This window comes from Typha angustifolia, chromosome 2, assembly GCF_048772165.1.
Source record: "Typha angustifolia cultivar Huaian chromosome 2, ASM4877216v1, whole genome shotgun sequence".
NCBI classification, from domain to species: domain Eukaryota; kingdom Viridiplantae; phylum Streptophyta; class Magnoliopsida; order Poales; family Typhaceae; genus Typha; species Typha angustifolia.
In genome coordinates, this window is record NC_133240.1 from 5,229,500 (window position 1) to 5,254,058 (window position 24,559).

The 24,559-nt window shown below is 33.8% G+C and overlaps 1 protein-coding gene across 1 annotated transcript; it reads left to right on the forward strand.

The window, feature by feature from the left end:
• The first annotated feature begins 1,052 nt into the window (after window positions 1-1,052).
• LOC140776560 (AT-hook motif nuclear-localized protein 1-like) lies at window positions 1,053-14,646 on the forward strand. Its single transcript, XM_073120302.1, has 5 exons — window positions 1,053-1,872; window positions 2,767-2,834; window positions 10,354-10,485; window positions 13,537-13,698; window positions 13,928-14,646. The coding sequence occupies exons 1-5, from the start codon at window positions 1,446-1,448 to the stop codon at window positions 14,192-14,194; spliced, it is 1,056 nt and encodes a 351-aa protein (XP_072976403.1). The 5' UTR covers window positions 1,053-1,445; the 3' UTR covers window positions 14,195-14,646.
• Window positions 14,647-24,559: the final 9,913 nt, after the last annotated feature.

A 24,559-nucleotide genomic window follows, 5' to 3' on the forward strand; every position in this document is an offset into this window, starting at 1 on the left:
AAAAATAAATTCATTTAGTTTTAAAAGTTCAATTTTGCTATTATAAAAATTTAGAGTTTTTTTTCTGCAAATAGCGCATTATTAGTAAAACAATATTCTATAAAATTAAAATATATTAAAATTATAATAATATATTTTTGTTAATTGAAATAATATATTAGAATGCATTTATTACACTCTTCTTTATAATAACAAAAATATATACCAATTTACTCTAAAAATATCATTAAGTATATGAAATTCTGAATATTTTAATTTTATTTCTATATATTATTTATTTTATGATAAAATATATTTTATATGTATAATATATATATATAAATAATTATTTTTGAATCATTGGTTAATAAACCAATACATCAATCATCGATGATTCCATCTGGATGGAATCCAATGAAACCATCCATGCAAGACATACATCTTAATCTTAAGTTTTATCTTCTCTCTCTTAACAAATTAAACGTATAATATTCTCCAGAGCATCACAAATTAATTATTTAATATTATTTAAAACAAAAATAAGAGGAACAACTAGTGAACGGGTTTTGCACGATGGCATAATAAAAATGAGAGCATAATTAATAATGTCCATCTCGGTCCGACTCTTGCGTAAGCTCACCAGGAGATTATTTGTGATCCAGTAAAACCAGCCAACGTACTTGTCGGCTTCACCCGCGGTGAGACATTCACTCGCTCACTCGCCGGTGACAAGAAGCTAGGCAGAGGCGAGGCACGCGCGAGAGATGTGAGTGGCATTCTCGTAATTACGAGATGAAATGTCGACATTTAGATTGGCCCACTTTTTGAACACTTGGGTTGGGGGAAAGAGGACAAGGGGGGCAGGTAAGTGGTGGCGAAAGGAGGGTCGTCGTCGGTCACGCCGCAGCTTTACTCGCGCAAAATTTAAATAGCAAAAAGCCGAGCATTTAATTACCAGAAAAGAAAAGAAGGGGAAAAGTCATACTTTCCCTTTCCAATTATACCCCTCTCTCGAAATTAATAATTATCCCTTCCGTAATCCGCGGGCCAAAAGAAATTATTGATGCCAAACCGCATCTATCGATTTTTGTAACTCGGGCTATTAAAATATTTTGCGTATTTGTTTAAATTATTGTCAAATAAATTTTTTTTCTCTTCTTTTTATTTCTCATTTTGGTTTAAACTTATTTTTATTTTTATTTTTATTTTCTCCTTCGCTTCTCTTCGCTTTGCTCCCGAATAGTGCTTGGTGTCCGGTGGCCGCGTAAGTGGTTGGCGACGAAATCGGTAGCTGTTTTCCGACACGACAGCCGGTATTCCGACAGATATTTATTTTGAAAAGGAGGGTCTTTTTTGAAAAAGATTGCTGAGCTCGAGCTCGTCTGTGGTTTCCAATGAGGAAGAGGTCGAGGAAACCCTAGGTGTTCGGTTTGGAGTCGCTGAAGTTGTTAGGGTTAGTTCTGTGAATGGAAGCTAGGGAAGGAGGGATGACTGCAGAGGCGTCTGTGACGGGGGCGGCGGAGGCCGCGAGATACTACCAACCGCCTTCTCCGGCTGCGGAGGCGACAACGCTTGAAATCCCTGGCCATGGTGGCACCGCGATGGAAGCGCTGGAGGTGATTCCGCCAACTACGACGGCCACGGAGGCGGTGGGGCCCACGGCCGTGGCCGTGGCCACGTCGGGGTCGTCGGGGATGAAGAAGAAGAGGGGGAGGCCGAGGAAGTACGGACCGGACGGGAGCTTGTTGCGGCCGCTGAATCCTGTGCCGATCTCGTCATCGGTGCCGTCGTCGGAGTACACGCCGGCGACGGCGGTGGGGGCAGCGATGAAACGGGGTAGAGGGCGGCCAGGGGGTTATGTGAGTAAGCTGCAGTATGGATTCGAGTCTTTAGGTACTTTGGCAAAAAAAGATCCCATCTTTTTCTCCTTTTCCCCTATTCTGAGATATTCCTAGCTCTCATACTTACTCTTTACTTAATTTTACTGTGTCATTGGTTGGATTTTCTTGAAAAATTGGGAACTTTGGTCTATATCTGTCTTTGCTCTGTCTGCGTCTTTGCTTTCTTTTCCATCTCTGTTCAAATTGGTCATTGGCTTTTAGTTTGGAGTTGATAAATAAGTTTGAGTGGGACCTAGAGGCTATCTCCCCAGATTTGCCGTGGTATTGCATCGAGGTTCTTGTAAAGAGAGGCAAGTTTGGTGGGGTTAGCTTGAGAACTGGGGACCTGAATTTGAGTAATCCCAGCTTTGGTCAAGAGTTTGTGATTTGGCAATGATTTGAACTTTGTGGCTTTGGAATATTCTGTGAATGATTAATGACAAGTGTGGTGAGGTAGGATGTCAGAACTAGTTGCTCTACACATTGAACTGTTAGGATACGATTCTGACTAAAAGATGCTTTTGGCTTTTGGCTTTTGCTGATCACAGTTAATTAGCGAAGGAATGTGAATATCATATTAATGTTCCTTTGTGAACTATTGGATCCCACATCAGATTAAATCTGTCAATGGCTTACTGTAAACTTAGTGTCACTGATGAATTTTGGGTAGTTAATCTTCGAAAATTGTGAGACTTGTATATGATTTTATGCTTTTCATTTCTTTCCAAATCATCTTCGACTTGGATATTTGCTTGCTACTTATTTTTCCTGCAATGTTTAGTTACAAAATACTCAACTAAATGGAATTTATGCATGGCCTTCAATTCTCCCCATTCACTAGAGTTTTGTGAACCCTTTTAGTTTTTTTTTGTTATCTGTAACTCTGAGGCATGCTATTGCTATGCAGGTGAAATGGTAGCATGTTCTGCTGGTGCTAATTTTACTCCTCATGTCATCACTGTTGCTGCCGGTGAGGTATGGCATATTTGAACCTTCTCTTAGCTGTCAATTTGTAAATTACTAAATGCCAAAAGTCAATTGGTTATTATGACTATAAATTGTGACTATATTTTATATCCAATGCATGTGCTCTCTCTCTCTCTCGTAAATGATTATCGTTTTCTGTGAATCAGATGATTAATTGATTTTTTACTTTGACCTGGATATCTGTTGGTATTGCTTGATGTTTGAATGATATTAGGACTTCCTATTTAGTAGGATCTCTTAATAGGTTGAGTGATGCCAAATCTGAAATTTCTAAATTTTAAAGTAGGTTACTTTTATCTAGCTCTGCCATAGATGTTATTGATTCTTCTGGCTTGAATGGGTTGTGATGTGTTTCCATGTTTTATTATCGTAGAAATTCCCTATCCAAGGTATTTTTGACTTATAGCCAGCTACCCTAGACCAGGTCCTTATCCTGTAGAGCTTGCATTTTTGGTTAGTCCAGTTGATGTATATAATGAAAGAGATAACCAATTAAATTCATATCCTTGGTGCTTATCTTTATGTACTTGCTTATTTTGATAATGGGTAAGTAAATCTGAGCTTCCACTAAACAAGATAGTGCCAAACTTTATTTCCCCTAAATGATTTGGGCAATTTTTTTTTTATAGTTTTGACAAAAAGAACTATTCAGAGCTTGTCGATTGGCAGAATTTATAGTTCTGGGATTGAAAGAGGATTACTTATCATAGCTTTTGTTGTCCACTTTTGGCTGGCTTAGTAAAGTTTGCTCTAGCTAAGAGTTAATATTTGTGTAAAGTAAAAATTGATTAAGTGAATTGAACTCGACTTGTATTTGGCTAGTTAAACGAAACTGGTTTCACATGTCGAGATTCAAATTAGGTCTAGAATAGATTTAAGGTTGGAAGTATCAGTTTCAGTTTTGGCTCACCTCCTAGAGTTTCTATTTCGACAGTTTTAGCTGCTTCTTCCTAGGATATATTTTGAGGAACCTACAATATGCTGTCAAGTAGTCAGAGGGGTGAGAGCCAAGGCATTAATTACTTATGTTGTTTTGACGTCTGTTTTAGACAAAGGATGTTGGGTTCCTAATAGAATTATAGTGGAGTCCTATATGATTCTCAAGATAAACAACAAAGTTTAGTGCTAACATTCAGCTGTGTAAAGGTATGACTGCCATGACTAACAACTTGTATTGAAATTGGATGGTTCTTTATAATTCCATGTGAGAGCTTAGTGTTACTACTCTTTGGTACAAGTTACAACATCAATTGAGTTTGCCTATATACTCATCCAAGCAATCTTTATGAAAAGAGGTTATCACTGTATAGGCAAGACTTAACTAAAGAGTTTAGGGTTAAGAGAGAGGTGTTTGGTTTGTGATACAGACTTACCAATGGACATATTAGCTTGTTTGGGTTTTATTCACTAGACCCATGGAACTCACTTGATGAGATCATTACCTAGTTATGCACATCGTTAGAAACTCATGAGTCATGACACATCTGCATATAACAAAATAGTCTTCTCGCCCATGGTTTGTCGGATCGACCGATCCTGATATAGATCAGCCGATTCGGATTGGGATCGGTCGAACCCGATCCCGATCTAGGCCCGATTCAAACTCTCTCTCTCTCTCTCTTTTTCTCTCTTTCACTCTTTCTTCTCACTTTCTCTCTTACTCTCTTTCTTTCTTTCACTTTTTTTTTCTCCTTATCATATAACCATTATTTCTCTTACAGAGAGATTTAGCTCCAGCGAACTTCGACGAACTTCGACGAACTCCGGTGGATAATTTTTTAATTTACTTTTGTATTTCTCTCTCCATTTTTCTTCTCTTTTCTTCTTCTTCTTCATGGTTTTTCTTTCTTTTATTTGATTTTCTTCCACTCACTCTCTTTCTAATCTCTTTTTTTCAATCTTTATTGCACCATAGTTTTTCTTTTTTTTATTTTCTTATTTTTGGTAAATTTTTTCTAAATTTTTAGAAGTTTTTTTTGTATTTTTAAATAATATTTAGAATTTTACGTAATTAAAATGTTCGATCCAATCCAAGCGACCGGTTCGGCCGATACGACCTATCCGGCTGATACGTATCATTTTTTTAAGGCAAATTCTGATCTCGATTTTTGAACCTTGCTCTCACCATGACTCCATATTTTTTATTTGCACAAACAACATCCTAGCTATCATGATTTGCATACTTTTGGCTGTGTTTGTTTCATCCATTTGTCCCCTCACAAATGCCATAACTTTCATGTTTCTTGTAATATTGTTTTCTTTCAGAACCGGTATATCTTTCCCAGTCATTTACATCATCTCATGCAACTCCTATTCTTCCTAATTTTGATGATTTTATCTTTCCTCTTGAACGGTTTAAGCCTAGGTTTGTGTATGAACGATGTCAATTGATTGTGCCCCTTGTTGAGTTCGATTTGCCACGTGATCATCTTTTGCCTCCTGTTCAACGATCCGGTTGTGTTTCTTATCTCCCTGCTAGGTATGGTTTTCCTCATACATCCCTTATGACAACCTTGTTCACTTCCTACAAACTACTCATAAGTAGTCAAGTATAAGTGTAGGGATGCTCATAGACTGGCTAAGTGAATATCGGGCTTAGGCTTAGACAAAATAATATCGGGCTTAGGCTTAGACAATACTTGGCCCAATCCAATAGACGGGCTAAGTGTACAAACTCAGTCCATTCAATCTATCGAATTAAAAAAAAGTAATAATTAGAGTTTGGAATCAATTATTTGAAAAGAATGTTTTTATATGGTTGATAATCACAAGACTCTTAACTGTTGGTTTGATTAGTTTAAATTCTTCTCTTAATTTATTTTTATTATTTCCTTTTTTATCAATTATGCAAAAAAGAAAAGGTTGTCAAAGACAACTTTTCTTTTCCTAAAAGATTTGAAAGAGGCTAACTTTTATCAAAAAAATATTACATCAAATTGTTCTCCAGCTTTGGGTGAAGTTCAAGCAAAACAAAAAAAAACTAGCTGCCAAGGAAGAAATTGTGATGTCCAGTTTTTCAAATCGCTACAGGCGGGTTGAAATCCGGCAACCAATAAGTGTTAATTTAAATATCTAACTTAACTCTGAAAATTTTCTAATTTCTAGAACTAATATTAAATTTCTGAGAATATAATAATAAAAATGTTAGAGAATTTTGAATTACATTATAATTGAGTACATCTCAACTAGATTGGCACCTACCCAATAGGAGGATTTGGCACTTACCCATATATCTATCATTTTTACAAATTCCATAAAAAATTTCAAATATCCTCTAAATATTTACATTAGTGAAATTATTTGTCTACTTCAAATTTAGGCATAGGCGGAACTAGCTATGGAGTTTGATCCCTAACTTTAGCGAGGTACCAATCATGTAAGCACATGAGGGATTCAATAGTAGAAGGATCTCGACAATTTCTGTACTTGTCAAGAACGCGTCCAACTGTGCTAAATGTTGACTCAAAAGCTACAGTAGACATAGGAACAATTAAAATATCATAAGCCATAGTAGAAAGAATAAGGAATTTTGTAGCATTATCTTTCCACCATTCTAAAATATGTAAGTTCTCATCGTATCCACTGAAACGATTGTAATATAGTTACAAGTTGAGGAATTTTGAGTAGAAAAAGAGCTTAATGCAGATGAATATTCCTTGAAAAGCTTTTGAAAACTATGTTTAGCATTTGTATAATTTTGTAAAACAAGATCTTCATCTTCTTCATATATAGCATTAAAAAATTTCTTGACACCATTTTCTTTAAAACGAGGATCCTATATAATTCCAAAACAAATAATTAGTGGAATTGGTTGAAAATAATTTAAAAAATTTGCTTGCATTTTTCTCAAAATATTATAAAAACATGGGTCATCTCGAAAAATAATAAAAAGTTGAATAATATTTAAAATATGAATTGGAGTTACTGTAACAGTAGAAGAGTAAGTAGCCAAAAGACCTATTGTTGCATCAGCAAAAGTTTTTTTAATAAATCTTTTATTTTTTTAAGCATTTTCCCATTCTATAGGAGAAGGACATTGTAATTGTCTAACAAAATCAAAAGAGACATACGAATCTAGTGCAACTTTATAATCAATAGCTACATATAGCATATAATAGGTAGAGTTCAATCTATCTTGGACATCCAAAGACAATTTTTTGCATTTTAGAGTACATGTTGTGCATACTTGTTGGAAAGCTCTAATTCTTTTTTTAGAAGCAATAATATAACTAAAATTTCTCAATTCCTACTTTTATATCTTTGAGGCCACCTTGCATTATAATATTCAAAACATGACATATGCATCAATTATGAAAAAAAAATTACCATTGCACGGTAGAGACAAAATTTCAATTCTTGGACAGCCACATCATTATTTGTTGCATTGTCCACTGTAAGAGATAAAATTTTATTATGAATATTATAAATTTGTAATTGTTGGTGAATTATTTGAGGGATATATTCACTGTGTATGTGTATTTTCAAGTTTTCTAAAGCCAATGTGCGTTTTTGCATCACCCATTTTTCATTAATAAACTGTGTTGTAAAATATAAAAAACTAATTGTTTGGTAAGAAGTTCAAATATCACAAGTCAAATAAATTCTATATTTTAAAGAGGAAAAATAAGAAATTAATTTGTCTTTCTCTTCTTGATAAAATTTTATTACATTTTTAAAACTTGGATTAAAATCCATTTTCAACATATTTTCAAAATGACTATCATCGACTAAAATGACATTGATATATTGGAGATTGCTGTGTTTGTGGCATCCAAATTAACCAATAAACCATTTAGCTTTTTTTCTTTTTTCCACTGGACCCATGTAATGGTTATATCTTGTTTGTGCTTACTTGAACTGTTGGTAGGACTCATGATGTTGGGCTATGTGGGAGAATTGTATAAGAGGGCTATTTTTTTATTTTTTTATCCACTGGACCCATGTAATAATTATATTTAGCTTTTTTTTTTTTATCCACTGGACCCATGTAATGGTTATATTTTGTTTGTGCTTACTTGACCTGTTGGTAGGACTCAATGATGTTGGACTATGTGGGAGAATTGTATAAGAGGGCTATTTAGAATCAATGTTCTAAAAATCGCGCAACGGGTTTGTAGCAACCAAGTGGTTTCATGGCATGAGGCAGATGGCAGGTGACATGAACCCACAGCGGCTGTCAAATAAAATTATTACAAATATATTTTTTCTAAGCTCTCTAGCCAATATATAATCAAAACAAAAAGATGGTATTTGACAAATTATCAACATTCAAAACATGATATCAACAAATTAATGAATTATGTAAAATCTGGAAGCATTTGCAAATAGCATTTGGATGATGTTTCTACAATTTGGAAATAAAATTGTGAATGTATTTGTTTTTTCTATCTTTTGTATCTTAGTCAAAAGGAAAAGGAAAAAGAAGAAAAAAAATTGACGGCTGTAGGAAAGTTTTGCAGTCTTCTTCACCACCGAATGCTGTAACTTCCGACTAGTTAAAACTATTGATATAAGCTTACACTGCAACTACAAGTTTTAAAGAATTTTTATTATCACAAGATAAGAATTTCAGATAAAATCTTTCAAGTACATAATGAATTTTAGTTACAGATTGTTAGTAAACACACTTTAATTTTTCTTTTCTAAGATTTAAGAGAGTACAAATTGAGAAAATGTCCCCTATCTACTGAGGCGGCCGCCACAGTCCTGGAATACATTAAGATGACCGCCACAGTCCTAAACATTTGCAAGTCTCGTGTTGAGGGCAAATCCGCCATGGCGGCCGCCGTAGCCTTCTTTTCAAACACTGTTTAGAAAAGACCCATGTGTAAGTTGGTAAAAGCATGAGATATTTGTCAATTTGGCTTTCTTCTCGTTGTTGAGAAGAAGGATTTGGTGATTTCATTGTAAACCTTATTTATATTCTATGATCTCCAACATGGTATTGAGATGTTGCAAGTCTTCTTTATATTCTATGATCTCCAACATGGTACGGAGATGATTTGAAAAGCTCTCTTGGTGGTTGGAACATGGAGGGTTTAGCAAGAATGTTCCCTGTGCTGAAGTAGCATGTTGAGAACTGAGTTTCTTGTACTCCTATCTCATTATCTTGATAGGGGATTTGTTCTTCTCCATTCTTGTGGACATAGCCGTTTATTTGGTGAACCTTGTAGTCTTCTTTTTTTCTTGTGCTTGTGGCCTTTCCCTCGTGATGTTATCTTTTTTTTCACGTACATGGATGTCTTGATTGTGGGCATCACTAGGTTCCAATCACTTGCTGTGGAACAAAAGTGTGGGATTAGTGAGAGGTTTTCTATAAGAGAGTTCCGTGGTGTTCTTTTTTGTGCTCTTTTTTTGTTGACTAAGCTGGTCTTGGGCAATTTGTATCCTCTCTTTTCCTCTTGATTATGTTTTTATTTTGTTCATTCCTCTCTGGGCAAATATCACTAGACAACATATATACATATATATAATATATTTATATATAGAGAAAGAAATTAAATAAAAGACACCCTAAATTTTTTACAAGTCATTTTAATGACTTCCATTTGTGAGTTTGACTAATAAAGCCTTCCAATAATCAGTATCTGCTATCTAGAGCTTCTAAGTTAATATGAACTATCAAAAGATGATGATGGTTTTCCATTTAAGACCTCTAGATGGCTACCATGACCAAATTATCCAGAATTAATCTGCCATTACATGTTGGTTTTTTTTAGTTGTGATAATTTATTATTGTGAAATTTCTTATTTTCAGAGAGGAAATAGTTTTCAGTTATTATTTTTCTTAAGTTCAAAGAGGAAATAGTTTAAGGTTATTATTTTTTTGATGCGGACATTGCTGATAGGATTCAATGGCATGTGTACCAATGCAAGAGGCGTCGATAGTTGATGATCCCTCCTTTAGGGATCTGGTTCTAATGTTGATTTATTTAGGGTGTTTTTTGTTTATTTCCTATGTAGGGTGTTTTTTTGCTTAATTCCATTGTAGGTCTATATATAAACCCGTTATATTTTCTTTGGAGGTTAATGAAACTTTATGTGATTTTGTTCTCTAGAGAATTTTGGTATGAAACCGTTCCTCAGGGTGGAGGTGGGAAACCCCATTCCTTTCCTTCTTATTTTCCTCTGTCATCTTTCTTCACCACGTTTTACATCATTTTTATATTCAAAGAGGAAATAGTTCTAAGTTATTAACATTTAATACATCTATGGAAGAAAAAAACTGAACTCTCTTTTAGCCATGAACAAATCGTTGTTCAAAGGAATTTTATACTTTCCAAAGATTCTCTTGAATGCTTGGTGTTAAGTTCATGAAAGCTTTATATTTCTCTTGTTGATTTAAAGTTGAAGGATATTCTTGTAGTTTGTCATATAACTAATTGATTGCTAAAGGAGAAAAATCAAAGAATAAAAAAAATCTCTCATCCTAATTTTTCTTTTCTAGATTTTACATATTTTCCTAAATGAGATTTTATTGTTGCTTGTTCATTTATATTATCTTCAGGATGTCACTATGAAGATCATATCATTCTCTCAACAAGGTCCTGGAGCTATATGTATATTATCTGCTAATGGTGTGATATCAAATGTTACACTTCGTCAGCCTGATTCATTGGGCGGTACATTAACTTATGAGGTACATTGCACTGATATTTTGACTTCTAAGCTTGCTGTTGATAATCATTCATTATCATTTAGAAGCTCACCATCATCTCCGAAGTAAATCAAATATTTCTTTTGACTCGGTAATGGAGTTCACCATTGTTTATCCTCTTAAAGAATACTGAAGAAAATCTGAAGGAACAAATTGTCAGATTGTACTAGTCTTGCAGTAAGGTATGCTATTGTCCAAAAGGAAGCGTAACCTGTTAGAGGTGTATGAATTAACCACTTTGCGGAACTCATTGTTAATCAATTTTGAAGATACTAGTTGAAATGAAACCTGAGGTACAAATTTTTTGTTAGATTGTGCAGTGGAAGTACATAAAATTCTCTTTTAGCAATTAGAGTTGCCACAAATATCTGAACCATTGATATAATAAGGACAAGTACATGTGAGAGGCTTTGATGATCAGAATGATGTTCAAAGTCCAAACTAAGTCTTCTAAGAGTACTATCTACAACTACCTATTTATTTGCATCTTAAAAACCTTAGGAAATTTATTTGCGTAACTGTTTACTTCCAGCTATATATTTTTCATGCAATTTCTTGACCATTACATGCAAGGTTTGTCAAAGGAGTTGGCATATAATTTTCTCCTTCTCCACTGTCCTTTTCCCTTTACATATGGCTAACTGAACTGTTACATACTTGGACATGAAAATTTAAGGTCTGGTCTGATAAAGTTAGTGCAAATTTAAACAAAATAGCATCCCAGTGCATGAGGTTTTTTCTTAAGTATGGTATAGAGAGGAAATATGAATGCAACCTTTCCCTTGTTGTTGAAGAGGCTGTTGACACTATGCTCACAACCTTTTAGTGCAAGTATCTGCCCTACAAAAGTTCAGTTTCAGGATCCATCCTCACAATAAATTGTTAGATGCAGTTTCTTAGTATGGTTCTAACATCAACACAAATTGATGGTCAATATAAAAATGTATTGAGAATATGAAATTCTAAATATAGATGTATCTCCTTTTTCCGTGAAACTGGAATATGGTAATATACCCATTTTGTGAGGTGCCGATGGATTCCATGATTTATGCATTGGCTGATATGATTAGCTTGACCATTTTTAACACATATGAATTTTGAGTACCAAGATTCCTAGTTTCGGCCGATCCTAATCCTAGCCAAACTAGCCGGTTGGGTGATTTCAGCTGGGATATCAGCCACCAAATCGGTCCCATTCAAGATTCATTTTCATATCATTCATTGCCAGAATAAGGAAGTTGCATTTTATCTTCATATGTATAGTAATATTACCTAAAATCAACTAATTCTTTGTATAGTAATTATAATTAACTAATTTAAAAATGGAAAATGTAAAAAAAGGTTTGATAATGAGATTAATACTATGTTTAAACTTTAAACAAAATTAACCATAAGAAGTTTAAATAAATCTAGACTAAGGATTGTTATACCAGTGGCACAATGATTGTCATTTGGCCTGGGGTAGTATGTGCTAATTAGGATGGCCCACATGGGGCAACACATTTTTCTAACAAATAGCATGCGCTAGTTTGGCATATATTCTAATGGTTAATTTAGTGTCTTCTTGAGATCACACAAGCCCTACCGACTTGCCAACTTTTGCTGCAAAATTCTTTAGAAATGAGTTAGTATTAGACATGTCGTGCAGTTCTGTGCCAAACAGGCAAAAATTATTTTGCATGAGGATGTGCAACCTTATGGTGACCGTGCAGATTGGCACATACCTTGCTGATTTCAATAACTTGGCATGATAATTGATATCATGGAGCAACTATGAAACACGGACAAATAGTATGCCATGTCCGTGTTCGACACTCGTCGAACACTCATTGGACACGTGTCAGATACTTCTACGATATATCCCATATTTAAAAAATTCGGACACTTCTTAGACACTTTTAGACACTCTTGAGAAACTTTTTGGACATAAGATTTATCATATACAATAAAAGTTGATAACATAAATTATCGATTTTAGGAAATTTCTGCATATGCTATAGAAATATAATGCAACAATCACAAGTTAGTTCATACAAGAAAATTAATATTAATATTGTAAAACCACAGATTCGCCTATGCCGTTCACTGTAGTTAAGTAATAGTAGTTAGTTATTAATTCTCAGGTAGTTAGATATTTATTCTTATAATATAGAATTGTATTATCACGTATTAGCATTATCATTTTTGGCTTTGTAGTATTGTATACATTTTGTTTTTCTCTCATGAATAATTTATGCATGCTTGTGTATTTATTCTATAAGTTTAGAAAAATATTTCTTTAAATGTATCGATAATATATATAATGCTTTTATTTATTTATTTTGTCGTGTCCTAAACGTATTGTGTCCTGTTTTTTTAAGATTTATCGTATCCCCGTGTCCGTATCGTGTCGTGTCCGTGTCTCGTATCCGTGTCTGTGCTTCTTAGTGGAGCAAGTAGATGTATGTGCATATTCTTCAAAACTGTAGGTTTTCAGCTACTTGAATATGCATAATTTACCTGATCCTTGTCCAAGCCCTTCTAAAGCTGGGGTGAGAATAAATTGGATATGGATTGGATAGTGGTTAAGTCATAACTGTATCCATATTGTTTTTGGATCCGGATGAAGAACAAATGGTAAACTTAATCCAACCTGTTTTCACCCCCCTAGGCTCTAAAATTAAATGTGTAAGCAAAAGCTGAGAGTTTTGTTGCAATGAAACCACCACTAGGTCCCAGATTTTTTTTCTTCTGCAGTGTCTTGAGCTGTCAAAAGATGTGGTCTTGATTCCTGCAATCTGATAATTCATAGGACAAATATTTGCAGGAAAAACATAAAAGTTTGAGGTAAAACATTTTCTTATATAGGTTAATGAGGCTTTGGATGCAAGTAAATTTCTGTCTCGTACACTTCAGATCTGAGCTTTAGTATCTGAAAGTAGAATTGCTGTAACCGGTTATGCAGAATTTGTTTTTCCACATTTGCGTCATTGTTGTTGATGCTTCCTGGAAAGAACTCTATTTATATTGCAACTTAGAATCTGTTAAATGTAGGGTCGCTTCGAGCTTCTATCCTTATCTGGGTCCTTCATGCCGAGTGAAAATGGAGGAACAAAAAGTCGATCAGGTGGGATGAGTGTTTCTTTGGCCAGCCCAGACGGTCGTGTTGTAGGGGGTGGAGTTGCTGGACTTCTAGTGGCTGCAAGTCCGATTCAGGTAAAACATCTCATTCTGAAAAGACTGATGCTTTAATATCCTATTATGTATGAGTCAGCCACTTTGATGGAAGATGTATTTTATCCTATCTTAGTTGTGTCCAGCAGTAAAATTTTTCCTTGTGCCATCCACAATTTATCATTTTCTTTTACAACATCACGATATATTGATGAGAACTTACACATCTTCATCTTTCTGTACTTGAAACTAATTACTGTCCTTATGTCAGGTTGTTGTTGGAAGTTTCTTACCAAGTTACCAGTTGGAGCAGAAGACGAAGAAGCCAAGATTAGAAACTGCATCAGTCGCTGCACCCACAGCGGCCATCCCAATTTCCAGTACAGAGACAGTGGAGACCTATGGTTTGCATGGTTCAACAACTCCAAAACTAAACATCACAACATCTTTCAGGGGAGAAAACTGGGTTTCTCTGCAGTCTGCACCTGATTCAAGGAACTTGACAGCAGATGCCAACATTTCTGTCCCTGGAGGTTGAATTCATCTTAAATAGACTATTCCAGTCCTGTGAGGTATCTCTATCTTGCTGACCAGAATTAGATGTCCATTTCTCACTGCTACCTCCACACTTGTTGCAAGAAAGTAGGAAATCACATCATCTCTGCTAACCTGTTAACCTTGTTTGCTTGCATTTGGTTCTTTCGTGTTTCAAGCAATGGACTGTTCATCACGTAGTTGTTGCTGTTGATTTGTAACTTTAGCTACTTGCCCAGCTTTGCCATCTCCAGTGGATGGTGTTCAAGATTCTATCACTATTTGTTCAGTTGTCTTGCCAATTAGTTACTCGACACTTTTAGTGTATAATATTGTTGCAGTTCCTTAATTACCATATATAATTTTCTACCTTTATAAGAACCTTCCTGTTGTACTGCTAGTAAGCAACACTGGGTAGATGCGCTCTCGATCTGTAGCTGTGTATGTGTATCATGCTGTCCATCCCCACACATCTTATTCCACATTTCAAGTGAAATTTAAGGTTGATAATTAGCATGCAACCTCGGACTCTTGCAATTTAAAAAGGTGTATTTGATTTGTTGATTTATAATAGTGAATTCTGGTGTGCATATAAATTATGTGCACTCTATTATAATGAAATATGTATTGACTAAAATATATATACTCAGTTTTATATGTAAAATAAAAAATTAAAAACAATTAAATTTTTATGTTATAATTTTTCTCTCGGGTGGATTTTGCTCATCATCTTTTTAAGTTTATAGAATGGGGCATATAAAACGGGTCTTATATCGGCCAATAAATATTTGCGAATCTTTTGTCGCTATAGGTCTATACTGGTTAATATCTAGCCTATAGTGATAAATGATGAATGTCGCTATAGGCTAAATTTATCGTAGTGCGAGTATTTAATTATTTTTTATTTTTACCTTTTCCCTAAACCAATATTTGCTTTAAAGCTGTGTTTACTTTTAAAATAAGGGTGGAATAAGTATAACTATTCTAATTTTTAATAGAAGAAGGTAGCTAATATTAGTATAATTTATTTTATTGTTTAGTTCAATACTAGTATAAGAAGTAATAATTATATTTGATATGATACAAAATTACATTAAAGTATTAAAGAATAATAAAATTTTATTGGGAATTAGTGATGTTTTAAATCAAATGATAAAAATACCCTTGATTATATGTTAAATAGTAGTAAGTAGTATTTTTTTTTTCAAAATAATATTACTTTTTATTAAAATTGCGGACTTAAATACTATATATACTCACATTGTTAAGAAATAATTATGTACTACGAGGTAATGTTGGGTTATAAATCCACACCGTAGGAAAATAACCTCGTACTCTTTATATAAAATAATCATGCACTAGATAAAGAGGCACTATGGGGTAATAAACTCACACTAAAATAACGATGCACTAGAGATATAAAGGGGAACTATAAGGTAATACAGGTTTATAAGTCCGCATTCTATGTAAAATAACCATGCACTAGAGAAAATAAAAAAACACTATGAGGTAATGCAGGTTTATAAGCTCGCACTCTATATAATGTAAAATAATCTTGCATTAGAAAAAATAAATATGCCTGCGGGTTAATACAGTGTTTTAAGCCTACAATGTAGTATAATGCGAAGTTATAAGTCTACACTCTATATAAAATAACTATACATTAAAAATAAATAGGCACTATGAGTTAATACAGTGTTATAAGTCCGCACTGCGGTGTAATGCAAGGTTATAAGTCTACAGTCTAAAATAATTATATACTAAAAGAAATAAATAAATAAATAAATAGGCATTTAGGGATTAATACAGGGTTATAAGTCCACACTGCGGTGTAATGTGGGGTTATAAGTTGACCTCGATGTACCTCCCAGTTACAAAAGCCGATTGCTTAGGACTGACAATTTTAGGTAATAAGCTTCATTATGTTCACCATGACTTTGGTTAACGGTCTATAACTAACATTACATAGAGAAATTGGTCTGAAATCAGTAACTCTACTGGGGTTCTTTTTCTTAGGAATCAAGGCCACATAGGTTTGGTTCCAAAAGGTCAGGAGGCTTCCACTAGATTGAAACTGTCTTAAAGCATTGCACACATCCGAACAAAAAAATTCCGTATGAAACCCATAAGGGCTAGGGGGCTTTCCCAAGGGCATACTCTACATAGTGCTCTTGATTTTAACATCCGAGAAGGATAGAATCAATTCATCATTGCAATTTTGAGGCATTGGGGGCAACATATTCCAATTCCAATCAGAGATATCACCATCATCACAGTTGGCCCATATATTTTTATAAAAGTCAATAAATGCATTTTGAATATCATCAAAATCCAAAACAAGAAACCCAAAATCGAGCAAAAAAGTATTAATGTTGTTACGTCTACGTTAAATAATGACAGCAGTGTGAAAGTATTTGGAATTCTTATCCCCCTGCCTTGACCCAATTATCTCGGGCCTTGGCCATCCAATTAACCTCCAATTGCCTCATCAAAGCAGCATGTTGGTTGTAGAGGCTTTGGAGATAAGGGTTGCTAGGGGTAATCAAGGGGCCATGGAGGTCACTCAACTCAAGCTCTTGAATTTGTTTAGCCACCTTGTCAATCTTATTTTCTATTTTCCCCAAGTCATTATGGTTCCAATTACAAACATGTCTTCTTAATGCAAGTAATTTATGATTTAAATCTTTTGGATTGTTAGTACTATTAGACCAAAAAATATTAGCAACAATCTCATCCACCACAGGATAATCAAGCCAAAAATGTTCAAGTCTAAAATGTCGTTTACAAAATTTATTTTTAGAAAAATCTCAAGAAGAAGAGGAGTATGATCACAAGCCAAACGATGAAGATGAGAGACTTTAGCCCTAGGGAATCTTTGAAGCCAATTAGGGTTGGGAAAACATTTATCAATACAACACCAGACCTTGACACCCTCATCCCGATTGTTAGACCAGGTAAAAGGGGGACCATAGAAACTAAGTTCAACCAACTAAGAGATTGCCAAACATTCAGCAAATTCCCTAATAGCCATGTCCTTTACGAAAGGCCTACCACTTTTCTTATCATTAGGGTTAAGAATGACATTAAAATCACCCCCACAAATCTAAGGTAGACCAGCATTTGCTATGAAAATAATGTCATTTCATAGAGATCTAACAAAATAAGAGGTACTAGCGTAAATACCTGGGATAATGCAAGAAAAGTTGAAATTTTTTTATGTTACAACAGCATGAATGGCTTGGCGTGAACCCTTAAGAAAAGTGGTTACTAGTTCATCGTTCTTCTAGAGCATGATAGTGCCACCAGAGAGGCCATAGCTAGAGACCGCATACATATCCCAACCTCTGCCAAGTCTTTTGGCCACCCTCATCTCTTTATATATTTTGATCCTGGTTTCTAACAAAAACAAAACATGAATGTTGTGAGATATGAGAAAATCCCTACACCTATTCCAAATGGACCTCTTACTAGCCCCCTCTACAATTCTAGAAGATTAAATTTATGGGAGAAAAGGAGTTTAAAGGGTACTTCCCTCTTGTATGCTCTTCGCAGCAATATCCACATTTCTAGCTTTTCTTCCAGCCAATTTGGCCTTGGCATTAGCTCCTTTCCTAGCTCTAAAAGCTTCTTTAGATGCTTGTAATGCTTTCTGGAAGTCTATGTGCTTGCGGTACTTCTAGGCTTCATCTAGGATCCTCCTAGCCTTTGGTTCACATTTTAGGCCTTTTGTCTCCTTAGTACTATATGACGAGGATGGTATGGATGTCAAAGCCTCGATTGCCTTAGCAACCATGTCTTTGTGAGTCTCGGTCATTGAGAGTTGCTGCACCTCCTCTTTGTTACTAATTTCCTTATAGTTGATGGGGTCAAGGGCCATATGTTAGATTATCCTCCCACTCCTTCGACACTATCGTGGTGATGGATTTCATATCCAAGTTCCTTGTAGGCTCATCCTTGCTGTCCATAAGCAATATTGCTATAGGCTGAGATACCTTACCAATTTATCTCCATGCCGAGAGCCCTCAGCCGTGGCCTTCACCACCTTATACGCTTGTGATCTTAAGGGGCATTCCACCATCATGTGTCCAACTACAAATAAAGTATATAGAAGAAATATTTTCGTATGCCACATACTACATGTACTTGTTAGCATCAAAACTAATATATAATTCTTGTTTTAAAGATTGGGTGAGGTCTATCTCCACACAGATCCGGCATAGGAGCCTCTAGCAATTATCATGATAGTGTTATCAATCCTTAGAGGCCTTCCGACCTTTGCCGCTAAAGCAACAAGGATCTGTGGCTTCTAATATTCGTCCGGCAAGTCATAAAATCTCACCTAGATTGGTGCTATTGTTATGGCTTCCTCTTTAGGGCTGAAATTTGTTTTTATCATATTAGGTTCAGGGTCATACCCCTCACCATCGATGGACCTTCAGTAAGGACTTGCATCATGTTCTCTTCAGAGCAGAATCGAAATGTGAAAAAACCCTCAGCCTTATCGGTAATCATCACCAGGCCTGAGGCATTTCTCCATTCGGCTCTGCTCTCAGCCAAAAGGTCAGAGTCAATTTCCACTACATCTATGAGAGGGTCTTCTTTTGACCACCGAGGTTCAAGTTCTCAGAGCTTGTCCTCTACTAGCATCCACTCTCTAGCCCTTAGTAGAAGTTGCTACTTTGGTAGGAGTGTCCTACTTATCTTTTTCGCCAGGGAGGCTAGCTTTGAATTCGTCTTTCAGGGAGGGGGAAGGGGAAGTAACAGTAGAGGGCGGAGGGCTTAGGGGAGGCATGCCAGAGGCAACCTCACCTAGGTCCATGAAAGCTAGGGCTTAGAAGAGAAGTCACATGGGAGTTGGCAATTAATTACTAGGATTGAGTGGGGTGGTTTTAAGAGACAAGACGATTTTGAGTTAATTACTTTATATTTTGCAATTAATTAGAGTAAAAAGAGATAAACGAAGAATTTTTAAGATTTTTGATGTAATTTATGATAAGTGTTGTGATACGGTGGCAAGATATGTTGATGCTGCTGTACAAGTTGATTGTGAGTTTTGGAGAATTACAGGAATTTATCTAGAACTGCATAAAGCACAAATTTATTGTTTGTGTAGTTCCAAAAAAATAATTGAAAATATTTATATGACATTAGAAAATAAAGAAACTTACAAGAGATTAATTTGGTAACATCGAAATCTATGTTAAATACGAAATCTAATCAGATGAAATTAATTTGATCAAACCTAAGAAAGGACTTCTGAGTCTCACTTAATCTATGAATTTAAAGCTTGTGTGAACTCCTCTAATAATATTTGAATTGTTTCTAGTTGTTTGATCCTAGTTCTTGATCAACTTTAGAGTTTGTATCTAGAATATTATTGTGAAATATGTAGATTGACCGAATTGCATATTTAATTGCGATTGTGAATTGAAAATTTAGATGATGCTTGCCCTTGGATTATGTGTTTGTATGACTCCTAATTTCACATAACTTAATGCATTGTTAATGTTTGATTATGTCCAAGCGTAGGATTCATACATGAGAAAATTGGGCTTAAAGTGATGGATCAAGAACTTAAGTACAGAGTCTTTGTTAATTAACTTTTTAGATTGATTAAAAAAACTAATGGTTGAATCTTATGCTTTGGTATTACAATTATTTTACTCAAAATCTTAATATCAATCAGCATTTTCTTAAAAATTATTAATTTGGTTACAAACTTGTTATGCTATAACATTTAGTATAGCCGAAGCATTTTAAAAGGAATTTAGTAAGTATGTCTCAGAAAATTACTCTCTTATGAAAATATTGCTAGATATTTTTGATTATTGTATGATTTGTTTTCCCTAATTGGTGAAAATCGTTAAATGTGGAGATACTAAAAATTGGTGGTAATAAAACCACCATGAATTTAAAGGGAGAAAACGATCTAGTAGATGCATTTCGCGAGTAGTTTTTGCTTTTTATGAGCATTTTGTGGTAGTTGATATCATGGTTGATGTATTTTTTATTTGTGTGTGTGTGTGTGTTTTTGTATTGCTTGCGCTTAGAAGTATAATTTAGTCAAGCTCTTGAATTGAAATTAATTTCGAGCGTAATTATATAGGTAAGTTTGAATTGAAATAATTTTAATTCTAGCCAATTTCGAGCTTGAGTCAACCTAAGTCAAAATAAACTAATCAATAAATAATTCAAGACTCAATCAATTCAAGCCTAAATTAAGCCATCAAGCTTGAGAGAAGGTGGCCTCATTCAACGGTGAATGTATAGATACTAATATATATAATAAGAGTATAAGTCTTTAGATCTTTATCTAAAAGTTCATATTAGTCATATATATATTATATTATTATGTTTGAATCTCGTCGAGTTGGCTCTTAATAATGCTTAGCTTGAAATTATTTTTGATCATGTTTGGCATATTAGAATCAGCTCATGTTAGTGAGCTAAACTTAATCAAGCCTTACTGAGCTGAACTCGAGCTAAGCTTGTGCCAGCTCAACTATTTTGGCAACCCTACTTGTGTGTTATGAATTTAATTTTTTTTTTTAAATTGCCAAGTAATAAATTAGAAGAAGAAATTTATATGGAGCAACTAGAAGGTTATATGATAAATAACTTGAAGATAAAATTTGTAAACTAATTAAATCTCTTTATGGTTTAACGCAAGCACTACAATGATATAAAAAATTTAAAAAAGAAATTAAAAAATTTGGTTTCAAAAGTAATAAAATAGAGAGTTGTGTTTTTATGAAAATAATCAATACATAAGGTTATTATTACTCTCTATGTTGATGGTTTACTTATTTATGGTACTTACATGGTTAGTATAAAGAAAACTAATAAATTTCTTACTAGATCATTTGAGATGAAAGATTTTAGTCAAGTAAATGTTATTTTGGTCATGAAATTGATTAAACAAAATAATGCTTATATGTTGACTTATAAGCTAAAACCTAATAAAGGTAAGACAAGTAGACAAGAAAAGTATACAAAAATTATTGGTAGTTTAATGCATGTTATGAATTATAGTAGATCAAATATTGCTTATGTTATTGGTAAGTTATGTAGATTCACTAGTAATCCTAGTAATCAACATTGGCTAGAACTTACTCGATTTATGAGATATCTTAAACATACAATGCTTTATGGTTTACATTATAAATGTAATAATTCTATTCTTGAATGCTATAGTGATGCTAATTGGGCTTCCGATAAAACTAGTTCTAAATTGGTCAGTAGTTTTATATTTACTTTCGGTGAAGACTTAATTACATGGTTTTCTAAGAAACAATTATGCATTGTTTTATTTTCTATGGAACTTGAATATATTGCTATGTCACAAGCTAGTAAAGAATTAATTTGGTTGAGACGTTTTTTACGTGATATTTCTTTTTATGAAATGCCTAACTTTTCAATTATTTTATATTGTGATAATTAAGCTGCAAAATATGTTTTTAAAACTAATAAACTTACTGGTAAGTGTAAGCATATAGCAAGGAGATATAATTATATAAAAAAACTTGTGAAAAAAGGTAAAATTACTTTAGAGTATTTACCTACGGATCAAATACTTATGGATCCAATCAACATACCACTTAGTAGTGAGAGATTGAATAAAATTTGAAAAGATATGAGATTATTACTTATTCAAGAATAGTATGATTAAATGCCTACTCTTTAGGGTTTAAACGACTTAATCATTAATTATTAAAACAAATATTGATGTGTAGGTCAGTGAATATTACTTTTGAAGTGGGGATGCCACTATTTAATCCAAAGTCATATATCTAAATTAATGCACCTTAATCCACAAGATAAGGATGAACATTTAGTCCTTAATAGTATTCATAGGATTGGTAGAGTGATACAAAGCAGTTATGGACACTTTTGATAGACTATTTTTGTCAGTATGAAGGTCAGGGCTGCCTTCTATGGGTTATCGATAAAATCTAAATGTATCTGTTAAGTTTGGATTAGCACAAGGCCTATACATTGTCTTAGGAAGACCAATAATTGCGTGCAATGTCGATATTAATTCATTTGACTTCAATGATATGAGATCAAGGTCTAATCTTCTCATCCATCCAAAGTATTTGAATTGTGTTCAAATTATAGGTTCAAAGTTTTAAAGGTCATCCGCTTACGGTGATACATTGTACATTATTTAAATATTTTATTTATTTTTGATGTTTTTATTTTACTATTATTTTGAAAATAAGTGGGAAATTGTAAGGTATTTTTGTAAGTAATATGAAACAAAATATGCATAAATAGGGCTGTTTTATTGAAAACATAGTATTGTAGAAAAAACTGTTGGAAATCCGTTCAAACAAGATTGAACCAGTCGAACGAGATTGATCTGTTCGAATAGAATTTTCTAGAGAGCAAATTCTATCCAATGTTTGGAACTTGTCTAAATGACTTTTAGAAAATAGTTTTTTTTGTTAAAAAAAGGGCTCTATTTGGTCCAAAATGTGTCATTTCGAATGTGATCTCTCATACTACAAAGATGCCTATTTGATCTCAAAAACTCTCTAAATAAAGAGGGAAAGAAATCTAAATAGAGAAGAAAAAATAATCATACTTTGATCCTCCCTTATTTATATAAAAGTATTGATTTTTAATTTTCTCCTTGATCTTTGGGTTGGTGATTGGTCCGTAAGTTTCTTGGATGTACAGTTCTTGAAAACTTGATTGTGTTGTGAAGGCATTATATCCTAGAGAGAATTTCTAAGTGTTCGTTTGTACCTTGGTAGAATAATTATTATCTTATAAGAATTTTCTAACAAATTTGTGAAAGTGACTAACATTATTCATCCAAGCAACCATTATGGAGATTTTCATTAGTGTATTAGGTTTGTCTATCTCTTAGTAGAGAAATGATATTGACTTCTATAATTTTATACATACATATATAGAAAATGCAATGGAGATGCTAATTGGGTATTACCCGGATAAGGCGAGAGTGCCTCTCCCCCATTTGAGTTAGGTTGTATCTTTTATTTTGACACATCTAGAGTCTTTGCCTCATAAGTATAAATAAATCTTAGTCGGTTAATTGATCTCTCCTTTATGAAAAAAAATCACTCACTCAAAAAAATAAATAAACTATATTGTGCACCATTGGGTGGCTTTTGTGATTTAATTATATTTAAATTTTTTAATTTGTAATAATAAGCTCTATTGTGCACCATATAAACTATAACAAAATGTGCATTGACTAAAAAAATATGTTACTCAGGTTTAGATGCTAAATTAAAAAAAATTCAAATATAATTAAATTTCAAAAAGTGCCATCATAGACGATTTAAGTAAATTAATTGCATTTGGTTTGACTCGATTTTGAGCAAAATATGTGTACTTATGTTTTAATGATGTCAGCTTATGATTTCCTAAATAACGATAGGAGATTATCATAATAATTAGGATAAATGGGAGAAACTATGGTGTTTATCTATTGTTTCTAGAATTTAGATTAAAATATGAAATTTGACTTGGAATCGGTTGACGACCAAAGAGAGGTTGATTAAACATGATATGTTAGTTAGTCCATTGCGTGACATTTGTAAAGAGGATGTTGAAAGTAACTAGTATTTCTGTATGGAATGTGAAATGACCAAACAATTACGGGATCTTACTACGTCGACTTTTGATTTTTATATCTTTTTTGAAGGCAATTTGATCAATTGTGACTGGCTTAAGGAGGGTGTAACCTTTTTAAAGATAAACACAACCTTTTGTTGGCTATTATTGCTAATTCTTTCTAGCAGCTTTGGAATCTCAGGAATGATTATAAATTTAACTTCTCTCCTCTCCCTATTTATAGTTATCAGAGAAAGATGATCATTATGGCAATGGATTACCTATAACCAAATATTAATAGTGTTACTAATATAAACCATCCTTTCCTACCTAAGATTAGTTGGAATCTGCCTAATCATGGTTGGGTTTAACTTAATTGTGATGGTTTAGTAGATTAATTGACCAATAGAGGTAGACGGGGTTGGATATTCAAAGATTCTGACTGCGATATTTTATTGGCAGGTGGGGCACCACTGAGATACAATAAAGTCATCACTGCATAAGCTTGGGCTCTAAGAGAGGTCTTGCTACAAGCAAGGAGTTTAGGAAAATAAAATCTCCATATCAAAATGGATTCGCAGATCCTAATTAGCTACATAAAGGATAGTGTGGGTTCTTATGTTTTGTAGAACCTGATAATTGATATTAAGATCTTTCTTTCATCTTTTGACAATACGATAATCAAATATAATTATAGAGAAGCTAACTTTATAGCCGACTAGCTAGCCAATCGTACGAGATTAATGTCTACTAATTTTTTTTGTAGAGGGGCTCAGATTTTTCT

Excerpts from the sequence above, each read along its gene's own strand:
- LOC140776560 (XM_073120302.1), top strand. The coding sequence starts at position 1,446 with ATGGAAGCTAGGGAAGGAGGGATGACTGCAGAGGCGTCTGTGACGGGG. Across the intron at positions 1,873-2,766 it reads GTATGGATTCGAGTCTTTAG|GTGAAATGGTAGCATGTTCT; the intron begins GTACTTTGGCAA and ends ATTGCTATGCAG. Across the intron at positions 2,835-10,353 it reads TCACTGTTGCTGCCGGTGAG|GATGTCACTATGAAGATCAT; the intron begins GTATGGCATATT and ends TATTATCTTCAG.